Here is a 23,899-nt window from a genome sequence, read left to right as displayed (position 1 = left end):
AAAACGAAATTATTGTGGCTCCTGAAGAAGGCGTTCCCGTGATAACGCCGAAACGCGCGTCGATAACTAATATTGTTTGCCACTGTTTTAATATATGTTTTTGTGCAATTGTGTTATGAATACATTATTTGTATATGATTGATTGTTTAGATGAATTTCTGGTTTTTATGTTCTCGCATCAAATGTTTTTAATATGAATATGTACAACTAGCAATAAATGCAAGTTTGTTTTTTCCATTTGGGTTTGTGCTTCCTACATTGTTTCTCCCATATGTATTATCAATTGTGTATATTTTTCTCACACGGTTTTCGCTATTTCACCACATTCTTCCGAGTATGCTGCTTACAGTGGTTCAATTCTGGTAAAAAGTAGAGTTTGGCAAGACACTGAATTAACAGAGAGAGCCAAGTCGGAGAGGAGCCACGGGTCACACTTAGCTATAAGGCCCAAGGCACAAGCTGATTCATCAACCGATATCAGTCTGTAAAAGATGCAGCAAACGTTACTTAAAAACAAGGTATATGCTCTTTTATATCTAAAAATAGGTTATTTCTTGAACACCGTTGCTTCGCTTTAGTTCATTACATGTACTGCAGTGGCATGTGTTAACAGTAATACATACATTTTTTCAATGAAGCTTCCCATCTCCAGAGCCCTGACAACATGTCCACTCTGGGTGTTTTGAGTTCATAGGTTTTATTACTAATCCGACAAGATAGCTGAAAATACCGTTGTTAGTCCTAGTATTGCTCAGTGTTGCTTTTACAGGTAGTGTGGTCAGGTGTGATTTAATGTTTTACTTTGTATCTCTTCTTCACCAAATAAAAATCAACAATGTTTCTTTTCTTTTGGTCCACATTGTGCTCAGCTTCCACTGTGTATCCTGGTGCATCATGTCGCTTTGCTATGTGTACGGAAGTGAACAATCACTGGAAACAAACACTTTTATAATTCTGCAAATACTGTTATCTGTTTTTCTTCTTTACTGCTAGTCGGGTCTTCTATCATCTGGTATTTCAATGTTCCACATAATTAGAATTTTATCTTTTTCTGTAATTCATTCCTCTCACAATAACTGCACTGTTCAGCTCTTGTCTATGTCCTCAGATGGGTCAATATTATTTTTGATGTTCTTAAGTTCTTTCCGGAATCTCTGCATCTCTAGCTTTATTTCCATGTGAGTTAAATTAAGGAGTGTATTCACTGAGGGCTGTGCGGGATCGAAAATTGACAAAAGCCCTTCTCACTTTCAGTGCCCTTATATGTTTTCCCCCTGTGTGTTTGCTGATGACTTTGTAGCTCTAATAGTAGACTAAAGCTCTTCCCACATTCATTGCACTTGAGTGGCTTTCCCCCTGTGTGTGTTTGTTGATGTTTTCGTAGGGTTGATAACCGACTAAAGCTCTTCAAACATTCACAGCAATCATATGGTTTTTCCCCTGTGTGTATTCGCTGATGTCTTTGTAGGTCTGATAATTGACTAAAGCTCTTCCCATATTCATTGCACTTGATTGGTTTTTCCCCTTTGTGTATTCGCTGATGTCTTTGTAGGTCTGATAATTGACTAAAGCTCTTCCCACATTCATTGCACTTGAATGGTTTTTCTCCTGTGTGAGTTTGCTGATGATACCTTAATGCTGAAGAGTAACTAAAACTACTCTCACATTCACTACAATGATAGGGTTTGTTACCCGTATGTGTTCGCTGATGACTTTTTAGCACTGATAATTGACTAAAGCGCTTCCCACATTCACTGCAGTTGAATGGCTTTTCCCCTGTGTGTGTTTGATTATGTCTCTGAAGGCTTGATAAGTGTCTAAAGTACATCGCACATTCACTGCACTTGAATGTTTTTTCCCCTGTGTGTATTCGCTGATGAATCCTTAATGGTGAAGAGTCAATAAATGCACTGTCACATTCACTGCAATGGTATGGCTTTTCCCCTGTATGTGTTCGCTGGTGTATTTGTAGTTCTGATAACTGACTAAAGCTCTTTACACATTCACTGCACTTGAAGGGTTTTTCTCCTGTGTGAGTTTGCTGATGTGTTTGGAGGTTTGATAATCGATTAAAGCACTTTGCACATTCACTGCACTTGAATGGTTTTTCCCCTGTGTGTATTCGCTGATGTGTTTGGAGGTTTGATAAGTGACTAAAGCTCTTTACACATTTATTGCACTTGAATGGTTTTTCTCCGGTGTGAGTTCCCTGATGATACCTTAATGCTGAAGAGCTGTGAAAACTACTGTCACATTCACTACAATGAAAGGGTTTTTCCCCCGTGTGTGTCCGCTGGTGACTTTTTAGGTCTGATAACTGACCACAGCTCTTCCCACATTCATTGCACTTGAATGGCTTTTCTCCTGTGTGAGTTCGCTGATGAGACCTTAATGCTGAAGAGTAACTAAAACTACTGTCACATTCACTACAATGATAGGGTTTTTCCCCCGTGTGTGTTCGCTGATGAATGTGTAGGCCTGATAATCGACTAAAGCTCTTCCCACATTCACTGCACTTGAATGGCTTTTCCCCTGTGTGCATTCGCTGATGTGTTTGGAGGGTTGATAAGTGTCTAAAGCACTTTGCACATTCACTGCACTTGAATGGCTTTTCCCCTGTATGTGTTCGCTGGTGTATTTGTAGTTCTGATAACGTACTAAAGCTCTTTACACATTCACTGCACTTGAATGGTTTTTGTCCTGTGTACGTCTGCTGATGAAGCTGGAGTTGTGATGACAAACTAAAGCTCTCGCTGCATGTGTATGATTCTTCTTTCTTGGTTACTGTCTGTGGGTCGGGTATATATTTGTCTACATCCCATGACTGCATTTCCTGATGGGCCAATATGGCTGATAAAGTACTTGTGTTTTTCTCACACACTTTAAATGTGTGCGGTATTTTGCACGTTTGATTTCTGTTTTAACAATAAAATGCAATAGCCACCAAATATTTGCCACACTCCTTATACGTAGAAGGTGTCTTTGTAGCCGATTGTGCCTTTAGATTGGATTATGGCTATGCACGCTTGCGGGTAAAGTTGTATCTTCCTTCCGGCCGGTGCAAATTGGAACAGCCTTTTGTTTTGTAGATATAAGAACTTATCTTTCCTTTACCCGTCAGCTGTCTGGCTTCACTCTGTTGTGCTTTTCTCCGGTTGCTGTGGTTTGGCCAGAAAGAGTTTACAATCCATCCAGAGCACTGAATTGTGGTTGTAATCACATCATACCGATACCATAATCAAAGTTGGTATTGGACATTTGTTTATACAGCAGGCGGTTTGTTATTGTTGTTGCCTTAATTTTCCTAAGGTTATTTGTTCGTCTTGTGTCATGGAGGTGCTCAGCTCAGTCTCTTACATCCACCGAACTGCCCTTCACTGCTTCATCCAGTTACTGTCAGTTTGTGTGCAGGTTTCTCTGTCGCCGACTGCGCTGATGTTTTCCTGAATACTGTAGCTCATTATTTCTGCTATTATTGAAGATTTACAGCATTAGCTTCTTCATACATTCAAGGCTTGCTTTCTGTTGGATGTAAAGATATTTAAAATTACTAAATTGAAACATAATGGAATGAGAATTCACAATGTTTAACTGGTTGTAAAAGACATTCTCCACGCAATGCAGCGCAACCCCCCCTCCCAACCCCCATGAGGCTGCGCTGCTTTGCACGACAGGGAGGGAGCAGGAAAGCACCATATTTTCAAAGATATGGCTCTCTCCTTCCTTTTCCCTTGCTCTGGCACCGATTACAGTGGCCCTGCGCCATGCACACACCTTAGCTCCAGAGCGCGATAGTGTGTGTGTGAGTCCAGCATAGGTTTTGTACAGGAAGGACAGCCTTCCTTTACAAAATACTATGCCAGACACGAGGAAAAGCTTTTCCCACTTTGTATGCGTGTTGAATAGTGCAGCACATATGCAAAGTCAGAAAAGGAAGGAGAAATGAAAGCATTTCTCCTTCCTTGCACCTAGTTTAAAAGTGTGCAGTTTACTCTCACTAAACCCTATCTACTGTATTTGGTAAATTGGGTTTAGCGTGAGATACCTTGGGTGGTTGCACGGGAACCCCCATGCACCCCCCTTGGCAGGCTCCCATGGCACAAAGTGTCACATTACTTTTACGTTATTTACAGCGCAAAACAAGTTTAGCGCTGGAAAGTAAATTAGGAAAAAAGATTTTGCGCCATTTTGTGCCACTTTTGTGACGCAAACACAGTGCAGAATTATTAGTAAATCTCCCCCCTCTTCTTTACCGCCTTTGAAACTTAGCAAGGAATATTTCTTCATATACAGATATTTAACTAAAAGATATGTTGATCAGGTGACATCTTATTAATGTCTGAAAAGGAGGGGATTTACCAGGGTTTACAGAGTAAGGGCGCTCCCGGGGCACCCAACTGCTAGAGGTATAGCTTAAGTTAGACGCATATGGTCAAGATTTTATTGAAACAACAATAGATTTTAGAAAAAGAGATGGATCAGGTTGGGCTGTAAAATTTCCAGTAACTCTTCACGAAGTATACAACAAAAGTAACTCCATTCATACACTTCTTCTCGTTCCTTTCCTATGCACTTAAGATCATCTCAAATGCCAACTCCTGTCTTTACCCGCTATTCATAAGCCACCTTTGACACTTTCAACAGCTCCCTTGGTACAAGCATTTCTAGTTTCTTCTAACCTGGAAGACTGGAACATTATTGTGAGTTGAGGGGGGTTTCCTATCGCCATAACATCTGTCTATCTCCCTGAAACTAGTGAAGCTTACAGCACCCAGCCGGTTCTGGCCCTGAAAGACAACTTTAAAAAGCAAGTCTTTAGTTCTTCCTAAAGTAGATAAAGTTCTGTAAGATACAGCTCCTTCCGGGGCTTTTGTGTCAAACAGAACGATGGGTCACTGTAAGGACTGTCCTATACATTATAAGCGCAGATAAGGCAAACAAACGTTGATTCATATAATTTAATATTCAACAATATTAGTCATTTAGTACTTATAGAGAATCCATCACAACCAATAATTTACCTGACATATCCCCGCATCAGCTGTGTGCATATTACTCTTTTCCCCCCTTTTCCACCAATACATGGCATCTGGCATGATCTTGTCCGTTTGGGGCCCAGGATGCCACTTTGTGACTGGATGGGCCTTTGGAAGATCGGAAGGAGTTGCCAGTTATCCACAGGTGATGCAGCATTTCTACCTTTCCATATTTGCCATGTTCTAGTTTATCTCATTTCCTGTCCTTCGGTCTCTCTACTGCCCTCTGGCTGCGCACTCACTCTGTGGGGTTCATCAGAAGTCTGATAATGGCCTGACAGTCACAAGGCCATGGATCTCACTTCTTCTACAACACTTATTGCAGACATAGGGCCTAGTTAGGAGTTTGTCCAACAGATTATTGCCTCAAAACTAGGGGTGGTGGAAGAATTCCGATCTGCCAGGGGAGCGTACGAAGTTTTGCCCACAGGTGCGGAGTTCCAAAAAACTCCACAAAGTGATGCAGAACTGAGTTTTTTTTCACAAGCGGTTCGCCAATGGTAAGGTGGCGAGCACTTGTGAGAATATATAATGCGCAAGACCTCCTCCTGGTGAGGTTTCTAATTTAGGGAGGTCGCGACCACTTGAGTGTAGAAATCTGCCGTTCTCGTTGATGAAGCTGCCACTCAATTAGAATGTCAATTCGAGCGGCAGAAAGCAGCAGCGCCCTCTGGCGTGACGCGTAGTGCCGCTCATGCTGATTTTACAATGCGGGACAAACTCCTGGCACTAAAGATCAGTGAGAGCAGCGCAATTTAACAAACTCTGCCACTTGCGGAATTCCTGTAGAGTGTGGAGTTTCGTGGAGTTCCGCAAGAGTAAAACTCTGCGAACTACACCAAGGCCGAATCAAAACGTGACAGATATCCTGTCTGCCTTATTTTAATTGCCACAGGATGTAATGCATTTTTAGTGGGGCGGGCAGGATACCCGTCACATTTGTGATGGAATAAACCATCCGCTAAAATCTAAATCAGGCCTTTGATGTACATTGTGTCCAGTGTGACTAGCTGGGCTTGAAGGGTCTTGTGGTTTGTGGATCTCTCACTACTTTGAGGTCACCACCAGGCAGACCTTCTCTCAGCTGTGCCCTGTGCAGATCTTCCTTCCAGGCAGGACTTCTGTCAGCTGCGCCTTGTGCAGATCTTCATTCCTGGCAGGACGTCAGTCAGCTGTGCCATGTGCAAATCTTTCTTCCAGACAGGGGCTTCTGTCAGCTGTGCGTTGTGCAGATCTTCCTTCCATGGTGGACTTCTGTCAGCTGTGCCTTGTGCAGATCTTCCTTCCAGGCAGGGCTTTGTTCCTCAATGATCAATTCAAAGGTCAGTAGAGGTAGAACTGGTTTGAGAAATTGTAAGTGTGGTCTCCACATAGAAATAATTCAGTTAGCCAGGATTAATATCCGTTTTTTCCAGCTCGTAGTATGGAGGACAGAGACATTTCTGTTTGCAGAAAAAGTTTCTTTATTTTGATTCACACAGCAAAGACAGCCGACACGTGTTTCGCCCCCTCTTGGCGATTTGCGCCGGGGCTTTCTCAAGGCTGTTGAAGAGGAATGAGAAAGAATGTTTTTAATATAATGTGGTTTAAGAGCAATTGACCCCAAAAAAGAACCTTAAGAACACCAGGTGTGCGGAAGTGCTTAGAAATGATTCTGTGATGCTTTATCACCTTAACAGTCTGGTATCCGTGCTTAGAGAAACTGATAGTGCCTAGTTAAAGTGCAGTGATTTGGGAGGAATCCAAAAAGCCACGAAAGATTAGGATTCAGAAAGAGCAGTGTAGATATATTGTAATCTAAAAGGAGTGCAGCAGGGTTAGGTAAGCGTAGGAGCAAATTGAGAGAAAAAAGAATGTCACCCTGTTAAGTTAAACAAAAGAAGGGGGAATCCCAGAGTATTGAAGAAATAAGGATGAGGAAATAGAGCAGGGAGTAGTCTAGTCAGTGAAATATAGTCATAATACCTCAATAGGATAAGTCTCATAAAAATTTCGATTCAAGGTAAGTACAGTGTCCGATATATAAAAATATAAATCTTCAGTAGTAAAATATTTCCTGTTAAGTAAAACAGAACAGTTCATAAATGCAATTGTACCGACATCCAAGCTTGTACACAGCATATTGAGTGAGGCATTATGTCAAACAGGCTTTCAATAAAGAAAGGACAATCTATTCAAAAAGGCAGGTTACCAACAAAAATGCCCGAATTCATGCTATCAATTCATGGTGTTATGCCCTCTATATTGCAAAAACTTTTTAACCTCATTTCATCAATATCTGCTTAGTTCTATTCAAAAAGGGACACAAGTCAGAGTTTGTATAGCTAGTCTATATAGGTCCATTTTGCATAATGTTGTCACACAGTTTTTGTTGTTGTTCATTTATGCCACATTATTTCATTGTAGTATCATAGTAAATAGCGGTGTATACTGATGGTGTGTGAGCAGCTAGCTTTATTGTGTATAGGAAATAACAAGTTGCAAACATTTCTATTCTGAAAAAAACGGGGATAGAAATCACCCGTGTTTGACAACAAGCTGCAAGGGCAGATAAGTATAATTTTAAAACAGAACCTGCTATTTAGGCTAGTGTCCTCGTTATTTGGCTTCAGTTGGATTTACGAGTGGGTAAAAATAGTAACTTGCGAGCATTTCTTTTTTATGCAAGCGGGGATGGAAGTTACCCTGTGTTGCAGGCGGATTTGCGCGTTGTTAGAGAAGAACAGCTTACGAGTGTGTCTTTTTTAATCAAGCGGGGATACAGCGTTTACCACTAGACCGCAGAGAGCAAATCAGCACAGTTTAAGGGACGAAACTTACTTTATGGGATGATGCCCTCGTTCCTATAGTCCTCCCGGCATGGTCGTTCCTAGGTCAATACCTCCCGTATCTAGCAGTCGCGGGAGCCGGTAGTTAAAGTGGATGACCCGGAAGTAGAGGTCTTCAAAAACGGGTCGGTCTTTTTGGTCGTTTTTAATTTTTAATTTTGAGTCTTTATTCATTTTTATTGTCATGATGAGGGTTCTCCGTATTTGTTTTAAGGACAGTGAAAACATATCGTCACAGCGGAAGTATTGTTTGACAGTGAAAACATATCGTCACAGCGGAAGTATTTTAAACTGAGGAAATCCTTTTTAAAGGTATCCTGATCAGTTTAGTGAGGCGGACGCCATTTGTAAGTGGTGCAAATACCCAGTAAGTCGTGTGGTTATACAGATTAGCCAGACTAAAATATTCACACGACTTATTTTGAACACAATTTATGTTATTTTTCATGATGAGAGTTCTCCGTGTTTATTTTAAGGACAGTTTGACAGTGAAAATATATCGTCACAGCGGAAGTATTTTAAACTGAGGAAATCCTTTTTAAAGGTATCCTGATCAGTTTAGTGGGGCGGACGCCATTTGTAAGTGGTGCGAATACCCAGTAAATCGTGTGGTTATACAGATTAGCCAGACTAAAATATTCACACGACTTATTTTGAACACAGTTTATGTTATTTTTCATGATGAGAGTTCTCCGTGTTTATTTTAAGGACAGTTTGACAGTGAGAAACATATCGTCACAGTGGAAGTATTTTAAACCGAGGAAATCCTATTTAAAAGTATCCTGATCGGTTTAGTTAGGCGGACGCCATTTATAAGTGGTGCAAGTACCCAGTAAATCGTGTGGTTATACAGATTAGCCAGAGTAGGATATTCACACGACTTATACACGTATACACTTATACACATACACGTAGATTATCTTCTGCCAAGAAAGATATGATCTATTTACATTTCTAGACCACCCTTGGCCATACGCGGAGATTATATTATGCCATTGTGTCTCCCCATTTTTCTAACGGGAATAGCAATAAAGAAAACGTAATCCAACATGGTGGCTTCTCTCTGGAAAGTCAACACAGGTCATGAACCCATATCTATTCAGGCATCTCATCTATTATGTGAGTGTGTTTGTCTGTCACACTAAACTGATCAGGATACCTTTAAAAAGGATTTCCTCAGTTTAAAATACTTCCGCTGTGACGATATATTTTCACTGTCAAACTGTCCTTAAAATAAACACGGAGAACTCTCATCATGAAAAATAACATAAATTGTGTTCAAATAAGTCGTGTGAATATTTTAGTCTGGCTAATCTGTATAACCACACGACTTACTGGGTATTTGCACCACTTACAAATGGCGTCCGCCTCACTAAACTGATCAGGATACCTTTAAAAAGGATTTCCTCAGTTTAAAATACTTCCGCTGTGACGATATGTTTTCACTGTCAAACAATACTTCCGCTGTGACGATATGTTTTCACTGTCCTTAAAACAAATACGGAGAACCCTCATCATGACAATAAAAATGAATAAAGACTCAAAATTAAAAATTAAAAACGACCAAAAAGACCGACCCGTTTTTGAAGACCTCTACTTCCGGGTCATCCACTTTAGCTACCGGCTCCCGCGACTGCTAGATACGGGAGGTATTGACCTAGGAACGACCATGCCGGGAGGACTATAGGAACGAGGGCATCATCCCATAAAGTAAGTTTCGTCTCTTAAACTGTGCTGATTTGCTCTCTGCGGTCTAGTGGTAAACGCCGTATCCCCGCTTGATTAAAAAAGACACACTCGTAAGCTGTTCTTCTCTAACAACGCGCAAATCCGCCTGCAACACAGGGTAACTTCCATCCCCGCTTGCATAAAAAAGAAATGCTCGCAAGTTACTATTTTTACCCACTCGTAAATCCAACTGAAGCCAAATAACGAGGACACTAGCCTAAATAGCAGGTTCTGTTTTAAAATTATACTTATCTGCCCTTGCAGCTTGTTGTCAAACACGGGTGATTTCTATCCCCGTTTTTTTCAGAATAGAAATGTTTGCAACTTGTTATTTCCTATACACAATAAAGCTAGCTGCTCACACACCATCAGTATACACCGCTATTTACTATGATACTACAATGAAATAATGTGGCATAAATGAACAACAACAAAAAAAAAAACTGTGTGACAACATTATGCAAAATGGACCTATATAGACTAGCTATACAAACTCTGACTTGTGTCCCTTTTTGAATAGAACTAAGCAGATATTGATGAAATGAGGTTAAAAAGTTTTTGCAATATAGAGGGCATAACACCATGAATTGATAGCATGAATTCGGGCATTTTTGTTGGTAACCTGCCTTTTTGAATAGATTGTCCTTTCTTTATTGAAAGCCTGTTTGACATAATGCCTCACTCAATATGCTGTGTACAAGCTTGGATGTCGGTACAATTGCATTTATGAACTGTTCTGTTTTACTTAACAGGAAATATTTTACTACTGAAGATTTATATTTTTATATATCGGACACTGTACTTACCTTGAATCGAAATTTTTATGAGACTTATCCTATTGAGGTATTATGACTATATTTCACTGACTAGACTACTCCCTGCTCTATTTCCTCATCCTTATTTCTTCAATACTCTGGGATTCCCCCTTCTTTTGTTTAACTTAACAGGGTGACATTCTTTTTTCTCTCAATTTGCTCCTACGCTTACCTAACCCTGCTGCACTCCTTTTAGATTACAATATATCTACACTGCTCTTTCTGAATCCTAATCTTTCGTGGCTTTTTGGATTCCTCCCAAATCACTGCACTTTAACTAGGCACTATCAGTTTCTCTAAGCACGGATACCAGACTGTTAAGGTGATAAAGCATCACAGAATCATTTCTAAGCACTTCCGCACACCTGGTGTTCTTAAGGTTCTTTTTTGGGGTCAATTGCTCTTAAACCACATTATATTAAAAACATTCTTTCTCATTCCTCTTCAACAGCCTTGAGAAAGCCCCGGCGCAAATCGCCAAGAGGGGGCGAAACACGTGTCGGCTGTCTTTGCTGTGTGAATCAAAATAAAGAAACTTTTTCTGCAAACAGAAATGTCTCTGTCCTCCATACTACGAGCTGGAAAAAACGGATATTAATCCTGGCTAACTGAATTATTTCTATGTGGAGACCACACTTACAATTTCTCATACCTGTCTTTCTAACTTGAAGCCCAAGAGGTCCAGAGCTTCGAGTGTGTCTCCATCCACCAACTAATCGTACTTATTTAAGTGTTGTCCAAAGCCTTGAAACCCTTGGACCTTCTGCTACCTTTCCACAGAGGTAGAACTGGTCCAGGTCATCTTCTTTATTGCAGTTCAACTGGTCAAGCCACAGACCTCGTGCTCTGAGAGGACAGAGAGTCTGGATTTTCTGAGCTCCGTAGAGCATTGAGACAGTTCTACCGCATCCAGCACACACTACAAGACTCCAAGAGTCAACGCTACAAGTGCTGCTCCAAGGTTTGATTCAACCACTGTATCTGAACATCCCCTGGCAAATTCCAACTAGAGAATAAACATCCTGCCTGCACCAGCAGAGTGCAGAAAGCTTTTCAAGCACCTAGAGGTAAATGGACTTTCTCTATCTGCCGTAACTGAAGATGTTAAACCTTGGTAACATCAATCCCCTTCGGACAAGGTCCTCCATTTTACTATCAGAATGTAACTCATCCTGCGCAGACACAAACCCTCTAGTCCGTATTGCATGAAGCTGGGTGGTTCTCACCCAAAAGAAGGCCCTCCACAAATTGCTGACATTTTCTTACACCCCCTGGACAGCCGTGGCAACACACAGACCAACTACACCCCCTCAGGGATCACCCGTCCATCTGCCAGGATCAAGACTCAGATCTTTCAATCTTCTCTGTTACCGTCTTTGGAACGGCCCGTCTCTGGGTTCGTGGAAGCTCCACACTCAGTGAGCTCAGAGTTGCCTGCCTTGTAAAACCATCTCATGAGAGTGGAAGAAAAGAACATTAAGTGACACGCACTGCATAGACGTGTAAATAAATCTACTATTAGCGTTCCATGTACCATTGTCCTACTGCTGATGTTTTGACAGGGATGTTTTGCCGTCTATCACAGCAGCTTCTTCCTTTAAAATCTTACTCATCAGTTTGTTTTGCATCATACCTATTTACCTATGCACTGTTTCTGACCCTACGACATCTCTGGCAGGCATGCTGTGCTGTCTGTTGCTTCATAAATGGGAAGTAAATTGCTACTGCTGTAGCGTAGTTCCTATATTCCCAATAGGCTCTACGCATTGGAATAATATATCCTATAGATTAGACGTAGGACTGAGGTCGACAAGGTCTCTATTGAATATACTAAACTTAATAGTGAGTGTCAGCTAGCTCAGTGGTCACTAGAAACTTTCTCGAATTCACAAGCAGGGATTAGTTTCTGACAACCGCATAAACATGAGAACTTTGTTTCCCAAGAATGAGAAACATATCTCTAGAGTGGAGGAAACAATAGATACGTATTTTACTCAGTCAATCGTGCATGCTTAGTTTCTACAGAGTTGCAGAGAAATAGTAATACAGGCATTTTCAATAAAAAGGTTTATTGAACAGTCTTCTTTCTCATACAAGAGAAGTGAACTGCTACAATCGTTAAGCAGACTGCAAAGTATAATGCGTACAGCGAGAATAGTATTATAAAATAATACTGTAAGAGCATTGTATAGGTTCTAGGCCATATAAAAATACATACATAAATACACAGGCTAAAATACTCAACTGGTGCTTCTAAAATACGCCTACCCCGATGTACCTAACCTAAATCTAGTTCAAGGGAAGAAGTAAGTATTGTGTAGAATAGGTTTAGATTTCTTTGCCAAGAATCTATCCAAGATTTCTCCAGGTTCTAATAAGCTCCATACCTTCGTTAGAAAGAAGGAGGTCTGGTATCTCTGTCTTGGGACTCGACTTCCCAACTCCCCGCAAGGGGAGCTTGGAAACACTGGAGCTGGATTCTCGGCAGGAGAAGAGACAGCTTCCTGATCAGTGCGTCAGCTGGAGGGTCGGCTTCCTTCAGCACTTGCTTTAGCGAGCTCCGTCGGGCAAGTGTATAGTCAAACTGCTCCGAACCACTGTGTCTTTCTAGAGCAAGTGGAGGTATATTTATACCTTGAAGGTGTCTAGGAATGCCACATTTTGACATAAAGTCGGGCATAATAACATCAGGAAAGAACCCCTTGGGAACAGTTGTTCTTTGCAAAGTACATGAGTTCTTGGACAAATCAATATTCGAGCAAGGGGAAGTTCCCTAACTGCTTAAGCTGATTTTCCAAGTAATCGTTATGACGTTTGGTACGGGTGGAAGTAGCCATGCCTATATTTGGTCTGCATGGGATATGTCTAAGTAAGGACTTGATTTCTATGCCTATATAAGGGCAATGTGAATCGTACCTATATAAGTACATGAATCGGGAAAATTCACTCGGAGCCTAAAATGCCACACAACACTGCAGGAAGAGGGCAGTGTCCTTGCAGTCAGATGCACTTGATTGGGATAAAAGGTACCATGTTTGTTAGAAAAGCTGCAACTATTAGAATAATACCATACCAAAAGCAGCACATATAATGCAATAACAGACCATGTACTAGAAAAACGTGACGCAAACAATGCAATAACACAGGCCAGGTGTTGTGACAACCTGACGCAAACAATGCAATAACACAGAGCAGGCACTAGAAGAATCTAATGAAAACAATGCAATAACACAGGCCGTGCACTAGATGCAAACAATGCAATAACACAGGCCGGGCACTAGATGCAAACAATGCAATAACATGGGCCAGGCAGTAGGATTGAAGCAAATAATGCAATAACACAGGCCAGGCACCAGAAGAATCTAATGTAAGCAATGCAATAACACGTGCCAGGCACGAGGAGAATCTGATGCAAACAATGCAATAACACGGGCCAGGCCCCAAGAGAATCTGATGCAAACAATGCAATAACACGGGCCAGGCACCAAGAGAATCTAATGCAAACATTACAATAACACGGGCCAGGCACTAGGGTTGAAGCAAATTATGCACTAACACGGGCCAAGCAGTAGAAGAATCTGACACAAACACTGCAATAACATGGGCCAGGCATGAGGAGAATCTGATGCAAACAATGCAATAACACAAGCCAGGCACGAGAAGAATCTGATGCAAACAATGCAATAACACAGGCCAGGCACGAGGAGAATCTGATGCAAACAATGCAATAACACAGGCCAGGCACTTGGAGAATCTGATGCAAACAATGCAATAACACGGGTCAGGCACTAGAAAAATCTGATGCAAACAATGCAATAACATAGGCCAAGCATCAGGAGAATCTGATGCAAACAATGCAATAACACGGGTCTGGCACTAGAAAAATCTGATGCAAACAATGCAATAACACAGGCCAGGCACGAGGAGAATCTGATGTCAACAATGCAATAACACAGACCAGGGGTTGGGAGAATCTGACGCAAACAATGCAATAACATGCGTCAGGCCCTAGAAAAATCTGATGCACACAATGCAATAACACAGGCCAGGCACGAGGAGAATCTGATATAAACAATGCAATAACACAGATCAGGTACTAGGGGAATCGGATGCAAACAATGCAATAACACGGACCAGGCTCTTGGATTGAAGCAAATAATGCAATAACATGGGCCAAGCAGTAGGAGAATCTGACACAAACAATGCAATAACACAGGCCAGGCACTTGGATTGAAGCAAATAATGCAATAACACGGGCCAGTCACTAGGATTGATGCAAATAATGCAATAACACGGGCCAAGCAGTAGGAGAATCTGACACAAACACTGCAATAACACTGACGAGGCACCAGAAGAATCTGATGCAAACAATGCTATAACACAGGCCAGGCAACAAGAGAATCTGATGCAAACAATGCAATAACACAGCCAGGCACTAGGAGAATCTAACGCAAACACTGCAATAACACAGGCCAGGCACTAGGAGAATCTGATGCAATAACACGGGCCAGACACTAGAAGAATCTGATGCAAACAATGCAATAACATGGGCCAAGCACTATGAGAATCTGATGCAAACAGTGCAATAACACAGATCAGGTACTAGGAAAATCTGATGCAAACAATGCTATCACACGGACTAGGCTCTTGGATTGAAGCAAATAATGCAATAACACTGGCCAAGCAGTAGGAGAATCTGACACAAACAATGCAATAACACGGGCCAGGCACTTGGATTGAAGCAAATAATGCAATAAAACGGGCCAGGCACTAGGATTGATGAAAATAATGCAATAACACGGGCCAAGCAGTAGAAGAATCGGATGCAAACAATGCAATAACACAGGTCAGGCACTAGTAATTAAAGCTCTTCTTTGTCTCGCAGTATCTGCCATTGAACCGGCATTGCAAAGATCACCCACTCGGAAAAGGTCGCGGGCGATTATAGTGCGGAACCGGGCATTCTCCCCTATACTACCAACAGGGAGGACCGCGGTGGAATTTGCTGGTCTAGTCCTGAGTTCCTGGACACGGGCGCGAGGTCTAGACCAGCTGTGAAGTGTGCCGGTTGATTTTAGAACCGAGGCACCAATGGATTTTCAGAGATTAGTTATGTTCTTTCTGTAGTCTAGTTAGATAGAAAGAGCACAATTTTGTGCCAGGCTTAGGCGCATGTTCGAGCGCTTCAGTGCGCCGGTTAGTTAGTTCGGTAATTTAGAACTGGAGAGAAATACCAATTTAAAGTGAATAGGAAAAAAGAAATATAAAGAGAAGAATTAACCCTTACCCATTGAATACTTCAGTTCCTGATTTCTTTGTTGCTTGGTTGATGACGGAGGCTCCAGAAGGTTTCTAAGGGAGAAGTAAGAAGAATTCAGAAGATAAGAAAGTAAGGCAGTGAGTGAATGAACGAATGAGTGAAAAAGAATAAATTAACTCACAGAGTCAAAGGGTGCGAAAATGTTGTTTATAATGCAGGTTACCAAAGAATAAAAGTTATATTGAAGAATAGATTAGGAGCAAAAGCCATGAGCTCTCTGGGTAAGGAAATATATATATATATATATATATATATATATATATATATATATATATATATATATATATATATATATATATATATATATATATATATATATATATTCAGGTCCACATCCTTCGCGGCGCCGGGACACCCAGACAGCGGTGCAGCTCAGGGGCAAAGGCAACCCTGTTACAAATATTCAGGTCCACAAGCGTAGCAGCGCTACGGTCCTGCACTCCCCTTGAGAAACTCCAAAAATGATTCAGTATCAAGTGCGCTCTTCCAAATTAATTTGTTTATTTCAAAGCAGCAACGTGATGAAACAATGAAAACAGCCCAACGCGTTTCGGCGAGACAACTCGCCTTGGTCACGGGTAGGTTCAAAACAGTGAACGAACATTAAATAAAGTTTCACGTGATTAAGTGTAATGAAAATCAAAAAGGGACTCAAAACATTGCAACACATAGCGTGGCCATCTTGGAACGGAGTGTGTTTCTCATAAATCAGATAGTCCACAGAAAAATAAATCTCTGCCTTATGCCTTCCAAATAATCATCTTAAAGCATCAGTTTGAAATTACTCAACTTAATGCAAGTAAGTGCGTTTCTAATACTCAATCATTTCATTGTTGCTAGAAACCAGTATTGTCAAATAATATAAACACAATATAGACATAATACCCCCAGTTATTCAACAAAGTCATTCTGACATTCGAAAGCAATTCATTACAAATTAAATCCTGGGTAAGTATTACATTTTAAACTTATACATTATTGAATTGTAAATTTTAAATTTTAAATTTTAAATTAAGCATTTCTAGGTTTTGCAATACAGCCCATGTGGGCTTATTTTACTTGCAAACATACTGGTCGCAGTTGTAAACAGTTGTCAATCGGAACAACTCATAGTAGTGATGATCATAATTCCACAAGCGAGTTTCACTTGCCCTCTCAAACCACACTAGATAAATGTCTACATGATTTCAAAAAGTCTCAAGTGAGTGGTATATACAGTGCATAAACTCAGACCGCTCCAGGTATAAATATCTCAGTAGAATTTCTTCCTGTGCACCATTAACCTTTCAATACCTACAAGTGAGACATAAAAGACAGAAAAAGTGGACTAATCAAAATACTGATGAATTAAAGCATACCAAGCTGCCACCATCATTGTAATGAGTCACAAACTAAGTGAATTGAACAGTGAAACATACAATAAAAAATTATTGGTTAAAATCACAGACTGCGCTATGAAGACTAAGGGTCCTATTACATATCTCAGTGGGTAAGGCCACGATCAGCTACTGAGGAACTCAGCATATACAGGTTGCCTGTACCCTAATCCCCCAGGTGCCATTTCATCTCTTCTTCAGAGTTCAGGCCTCTGGGTATTAGGGTATCGAGCTCCAGAATGTACCTGTTCTCCATTTGTCTTAACTTGCGAATTTTATCGCCACCTCTTTTCATGTCAGGCAGTTTGTCGATTACAAAGAATTTCAACAGATTCCTGTTGCTTTTGTGAAATTCTTCGAAATGACGTGCAATTGGTGAGGTTTGGTCTTTATTCTCAACAGATCTCATGTGTTCTAAAACACGTTTTTTTGCAGGGAACATTGTGCTCCCCACATATTTTTTAGCACATGGGCACGTCAAGACGTACACACAGTACTCTGAAAGACATGTAAGATGTTTATTGATTATCTTTTCAGTTGCTTCGACAGAGAAGAAGACTCTCTTAATGTTGTGACTATGCCTACAGGCTTTGCATTTCATGCAGGTGTAAAAACCTTTGATGTCACTCGTTTTCGTTACAGTCAGACTTACTTCATTCTTACTTAGCCTGTCCTTCAGAGAATGAGCTTTCCTGTAAGTTACCTTAGGATTTTCAGGCAACACCTCATTCAAGGTAGGTTCAGTTTTCAACACATTCCAATGACATTTGAAAATGTTTAACACTTGCCATGATTTGGAATGGTAAGTAGAGATGAATCTAACTACCTCTTTGGTATTCCCAGGTTTCAAGACTTCACTGGAAACTAACAGAGATTGGTGACTAATTTCACTGGCCTTTTTCCGTGCAGCTTCTATGATTGAAGGTTGATACCCTCTGTCAATAAAGCGTTTTCCCATGCATACACTCTCAACCACAAAGTCCTCTTCAGTGCTACAATTTCTCCGAGCCCGGAGAAATTCACCAAAGGGAATACTTTTGATCAGGGCTCTCGGGTGTCCACTTTCCGCGTGTAGTAAGGTGTTCCCCGCAGTTTCTTTGCGGTATAGACTGGTGACTAACTTCTTTTCTGACACCTTCACATGCAGATCCAAAAACACCATACTCTGAGTATCCATGTGGCCTTCCAATTTGATGTTCTGGTCATTATTGTTAAGGCCCACAACGAAACTTTCTGCTTCGCTTTGTGTGCCCTCCCATATAATGAACAGATCATCGATGTATCGTAGCCATAGTTTCACAAGGCTACGGTACATCTCGTGAGTCTTCTCCACTTGCTGCTCCCAGCTTGCCATGAACAAATTCGCAAAGCTGGGAGCAAAACAAGTTCCCATCGCCGTCCCTTGTCGTTGTTTGTAATAAACATCATCGAAGACAAAGAAGTTATTTTCCAAACAAAATCTCATCATCTGAACAATCATATCAGAATGCTTTAGATAAGAGATTGATCTGGAACTCAAAAATTTCCGACAAGCTTTTATGCCGTCCTCATGCTTAATGGACGTGTACAGACTGCACACGTCTAACGTAATTAGTAGGTAACCTTCCTTCCACTCGAAATTGGAGACTTTATTAATAAAGTCTCTACTGTCCCTGAGATATGAGGGAACATTCTCAACAAAGGATCTCAAAAAGAAATCAATATATCTCAATGTATTCTCCAAAAGAGACCCAATCGAGGATACTATTGGCCTCCCAGGAGGAGTTACTGGGTCTTTGTGTAACTTAGGTAGTAGGTATAGGACAGCTACTCTTGGGTTCCGATTTAGTAAGAAGGAGTACTCATCCCATTCAATGATGCCACTTTCACGCCAATTTTTCAGCATTTCATAATAGGCAATATTACTTTGTTCAATCGCCTGTAAGGAGGAAACTTCATAACATTCCTTTACATTTAATTGCTTCATGCCCTCATTGATATAATTACCAGCATCCATTAATACCACGTTCCCCCCTTTGTCCGATTGTCGAATAACAATAGAGGGGTCGTTTTCCAGGGACTTAATAGCTGATCTTTCTGCTTTAGTTAAGTTATCATTAGACCAACACTTTCTTTTAGCAAGATCCTTAAAATCATTTATGACCAATGTCTCAAAGGTATCAATGCTGCAAGCAGGTAATGTCGGATTGAATGTAGATTTGGATTTGAAATGATTCGGACAATTCAGATCCGTTCTATAACCCAGCGATGCTGCGTCATTGGGAGTGTTATCTGGAGTACCAAACTCTAAGTCTCTCATGGCAATTAATGTTTCTACTTCCTCAATGGTCTCTTTAGCTGGTGTAACACTAGGAGCAATGTTGGCTGTATTTTTTACCTTAAGTTTATTCCATTTTTGCAGCCGCAGTTTTCTAGTAAATTTGAACAAGTTTACTCGTTCCTGGGAATAATTAAAGTTTGCCGAAGGGCAGAAAGAGAGGCCAAATTGCAATACATCATGTTCTATTTTAGACAAAATATGAGAGGAAAGATTTACCACGTTACGTTGATTTATTTTCCTCGTATTTTCTTTTGACCCCGTGTTTCCACTCCAACTGGGGTTGTCGTGCTTCCGCTTGTTCCAGCCACCCCTCCTGACTGGTTGTTGTTTTTTGGTGTATTTCCTCCAGGATTGCCTCTTCCTCTGCCTTTTCCTCGGTATCCCCTTCCTTGTCCCCGGCCCCTGTCTGCTTGCCAATTTTGTTGTTGCGCAGTCTGATTCATCATTTTGAACTCCACCCAAAAATTTGAAGCCTTATTTAAATTTTTGGGGCCTGGTTTGAGTGCCACTTGCCGACCATCCTCTGATACATCACTCTCTATTGCTTCTTCCTCTGAGACTGTTGCCACAGCGCTTGCCGCATCTATATCTCCTTGCACTCCTTTTCTTTGAAGGTTATCGTATTTGCGGCCAAAGGTGAAAATACGGCCTTCTTGATAATCGATTTTATCTTTAAAAAACTTTCTCTCTTTTTTGGCGATAATGTCATCCTCATGTTTGGTCATTCTTTTGTTTATTTCATCCATTTTCTTTGTGAAATTCTCCGCTGTATCCTCCCTCATCAACTCATCCTTTAATTCCGCAATTAGTTTCAGCAACGACATTCTATCTTTCCAGGCATGTTTAATTAGGATAGAGAGCATGCGGTGTGAACAGTCCATTAAATTTTCGGCCCATTCCTCCGCCAATTCCATATCTGGTTCTTCATGCGAAGGAGCGATTAATATTCGCAATCCTCTTGGAATTCTTTTTTCTTCCTGATATTTTTCTAGGGTGATGGCTTCCCACCATCGTGATATTTCTTTCCTTATTAACTTCTCCAATTTCTGATATTTATTTGTCGTTATCTTGCCAGATGATATCGGCTCATTACCACCAGAGCCCTTTGCGGTTTGTACAAACATAGATTGGGCCCTTAGTCTTCTGCGCGCCTCTGCATCCTCATCCATTGTTAATGTTCACGTGGGGATCCCCCCTCCTGCCTGCGTAAGTTTTTTAGTTACTTGTATCTGGAAGAATTGCGCACAGTAATTAGTGAAATCACTACTTGTTTCTCAAGGACCCTCGCACTCTTATTCCAGAATGTAATTCTGCTGGAAAACGGGCGTAGGAAAGTCACGTTCACAGTCTTAATTGCCAATTCGGAAATGTTCCGACTAGTACACAGGAACACCCGCGCCCTTTGCAGTGACGCAAACCAGGCGAGTATGTCCAAAATAAACGAACGAACGAATTTCGCCGCCTTGTAGCAAACAGCCCCGGAAATTTAATTGAACACGACTCACCCTCACGGAGCTCCGGGAAACCACCGGCGTGACTGCCTCGTACCTCCCAGGTCCACAAAGAGCCGTGTTAAATCTCCAGTCCGTCACCAAGTCGTGCAGCGGAATAGACAGTTCCTGTGTCTATGGCATCAAAAAAGGGGAAAACGTGGTCAACCGGCGGTTGTTCAAAATATTCAGGTTCACATCCTTCGCGGCGCCGGGACACCCAGACAGCGGTGCAGCTCAGGGGCAAAGGCAACCCTGTTACAAATATTCAGGTCCACAAGCGTAGCAGCGCTACGGTCCTGCACTCCCCTTGAGAAACTCCAAAAATGATTCAGTATCAAGTGCGCTCTTCCAAATTCATTTGTTTATTTCAAAGCAGCAACGTGATGAAACAATGAAAACAGCCCAACGCGTTTCGGCGAGACAACTCGCCTTGGTCACGGGTAGTTTCAAAACAGTGAACGAACATTAAATAAAGTTTCACGTGATTAAGTGTAATGAAAATCAAAAGGGGACTCAAAACATTGCAACACATAGCATGGCCATCTTGGAACGGAGTGTGTTTCTCATAAATCAGATAGTCCACAGAAAAATAAATCTCTGCCTTATGCCTTCCAAATAATCATCTTAAAGCATCAGTTTGAAATTACTCAACTTAATGCAAGTAAGTGCGTTTCTAATACTCAATCATTTCATTGTTGCTAGAAACCAGTATTGTCAAATAATATAAACACAATATAGACATAATACCCCCAGTTATTCAACAAAGTCATTCTGACATTCGAAAGCAATTCATTACAAATTAAATCCTGGGTAAGTATTACATTTTAAACTTATACATTATTGAATTGTAAATTTAAAATTTAAAATTTTAAATTAAGCATTTCTAGGTTTTGCAATACAGCCCATGTGGGCTTATTTTACTTGCAAACATACTGGTCGCAGTTGTAAACAGTTGTCAATCGGAACAACTCATAGTAGTGATGATCATAATTCCACAAGCGAGTTTCACTTGCCCTCTCAAACCGCACTAGATAAATGTCTACATTATTTCAAAAAGTCTCAAGTGAGTGGTATATACAGTGCATAAACTCAGACCGCTCCAGGTATAAATATCTCAGTAGAATTTCTTCCTGTGCACCATTAACCTTTCAATACCTACAAGTGAGACATAAAAGACAGAAAAAGTGGACTAATCAAAATACTGATGAATTAAAGCATACCAAGCTGCCACCATCATTGTAATGAGTCACAAACTAAGTGAATTGAACAGTGAAACATACAATAAAAAATTATTGGTTAAAATCACAGACTGCGCTATGAAGACTAAGGGTCCTATTACATATCTCAGTGGGTAAGGCCACGATCAGCTACTGAGGAACTCAGCATATACAGGTTGCCTGTACCCTAATCCCCCAGGTGCCATTTCATCTCTTCTTCAGAGTTCAGGCCTCTGGGTATTAGGGTATCGAGCTCCAGAATGTACCTGTTCTCTATTTGACTTAACTTGCAAATTTTATCGCCACCTCTTTTCATGTCAGGCAGTTTGTCGATTACAAAGAATTTCAACAGATTCCTGTTGCTTTTGTGAAATTCTTCGAAATGACGTGCAAGTAGAAACATTAATTGCCATGAGAGACTTAGAGTTTGGTACTCCAGATAACACTCCCAATGACGCAGCATCGCTGGGTTATAGAACGGATCTGAATTGTCCGAATCATTTCAAATCCAAATCTACATTCAATCCGACATTACCTGCTTGCAGCATTGATACCTTTGAGACATTGGTCATAAATGATTTTAAGGATCTTGCTAAAAGAAAGTGTTGGTCTAATGATAACTTAACTAAAGCAGAAAGATCAGCTATTAAGTCCCTGGAAAACGACCCCTCTATTGTTATTCGACAATCGGGCAAAGGGGGGAACGTGGTATTAATGGATGCTGGTAATTATATCAATGAGGGCATGAAGCAATTAAATGTAAAGGAATGTTATGAAGTTTCCTCCTTACAGGCGATTGAACAAAGTAATATTGCCTATTATGAAATGCTGAAAAATTGGCGTGAAAGTGGCATCATTGAATGGGATGAGTACTCCTTCTTACTAAATCGGAACCCAAGAGTAGCTGTCCTATACCTACTACCTAAGTTACACAAAGACCCAGTAACTCCTCCTGGGAGGCCAATAGTATCCTCGATTGGGTCTCTTTTGGAGAATACATCGAGATATATCGATTTCTTTTTGAGATCCTTTGTTGAGAATGTTCCCTCATATCTCAGGGACAGTAGAGACTTTATTAATAAAGTCTCCAATTTCGAGTGGAAGGAAGGTTACCTACTAATTACGTTAGACGTGTGCAGTCTGTACACGTCCATTAAGCATGAGGACGGCATAAAAGCTTGTCGGAAATTTTTGAGTTCCAGATCAATCTCTTATCTAAAGCATTCTGATATGATTGTTCAGATGATGAGATTTTGTTTGGAAAATAACTTCTTTGTCTTCGATGATGTTTATTACAAACAACGACAAGGGACGGCGATGGGAACTTGTTTTGCTCCCAGCTTTGCGAATTTGTTCATGGCAAGCTGGGAGCAGCAAGTGGAGAAGACTCACGAGATGTACCGTAGCCATGTGAAACTATGGCTACGATACATCGATGATCTGTTCATTATATGGGAGGGCACACAAAGCGAAGCAGAAAGTTTCGTTGTGGGCCTTAACAATAATGACCAGAACATCAAATTGGAAGGCCACATGGATACTCAGAGTATGGTGTTTTTGGATCTGCATGTGAAGGTGTCAGAAAAGAAGTTAGTCACCAGTCTATACCGCAAAGAAACTGCGGGGAACACCTTACTACACGCGGAAAGTGGACACCTGAGAGCCCTGATCAAAAGTATTCCCTTTGGTGAATTTCTCCGGGCTCGGAGAAATTGTAGCACTGAAGAGGACTTTGTGGTTGAGAGTGTATGCATGGGAAAACGCTT

General features: G+C 41.0%; 1 protein-coding gene across 1 annotated transcript in view; it reads right to left on the bottom strand.

Annotated features, from left to right (window-relative positions):
• Positions 1–316: 316 nt before the first annotated feature.
• The window catches only part of LOC144758683 (uncharacterized), an 86,674-nt gene continuing 63,091 nt past the window's right edge, over positions 317–23,899 (bottom strand). Inside the window, exons 2-3 of the mRNA XM_078646442.1 lie at positions 17,756–19,605; positions 317–2,917 (exon numbers count right to left, since the gene is read on the bottom strand). Coding sequence (XP_078502568.1) covers positions 1,202–2,917; positions 17,756–19,605 — 3,566 coding nt within the window. The 3' untranslated portion in view covers positions 317–1,201. The remainder of the gene's footprint in view (positions 2,918–17,755; positions 19,606–23,899) is intronic.

This window comes from Lissotriton helveticus, chromosome 1_1 (assembly GCF_964261635.1).
Source record: "Lissotriton helveticus chromosome 1_1, aLisHel1.1, whole genome shotgun sequence".
In the NCBI taxonomy this organism is placed as follows: Eukaryota; Metazoa; Chordata; class Amphibia; order Caudata; family Salamandridae; genus Lissotriton; species Lissotriton helveticus.
This window is presented reverse-complemented; position numbering and strand designations above follow the sequence as displayed.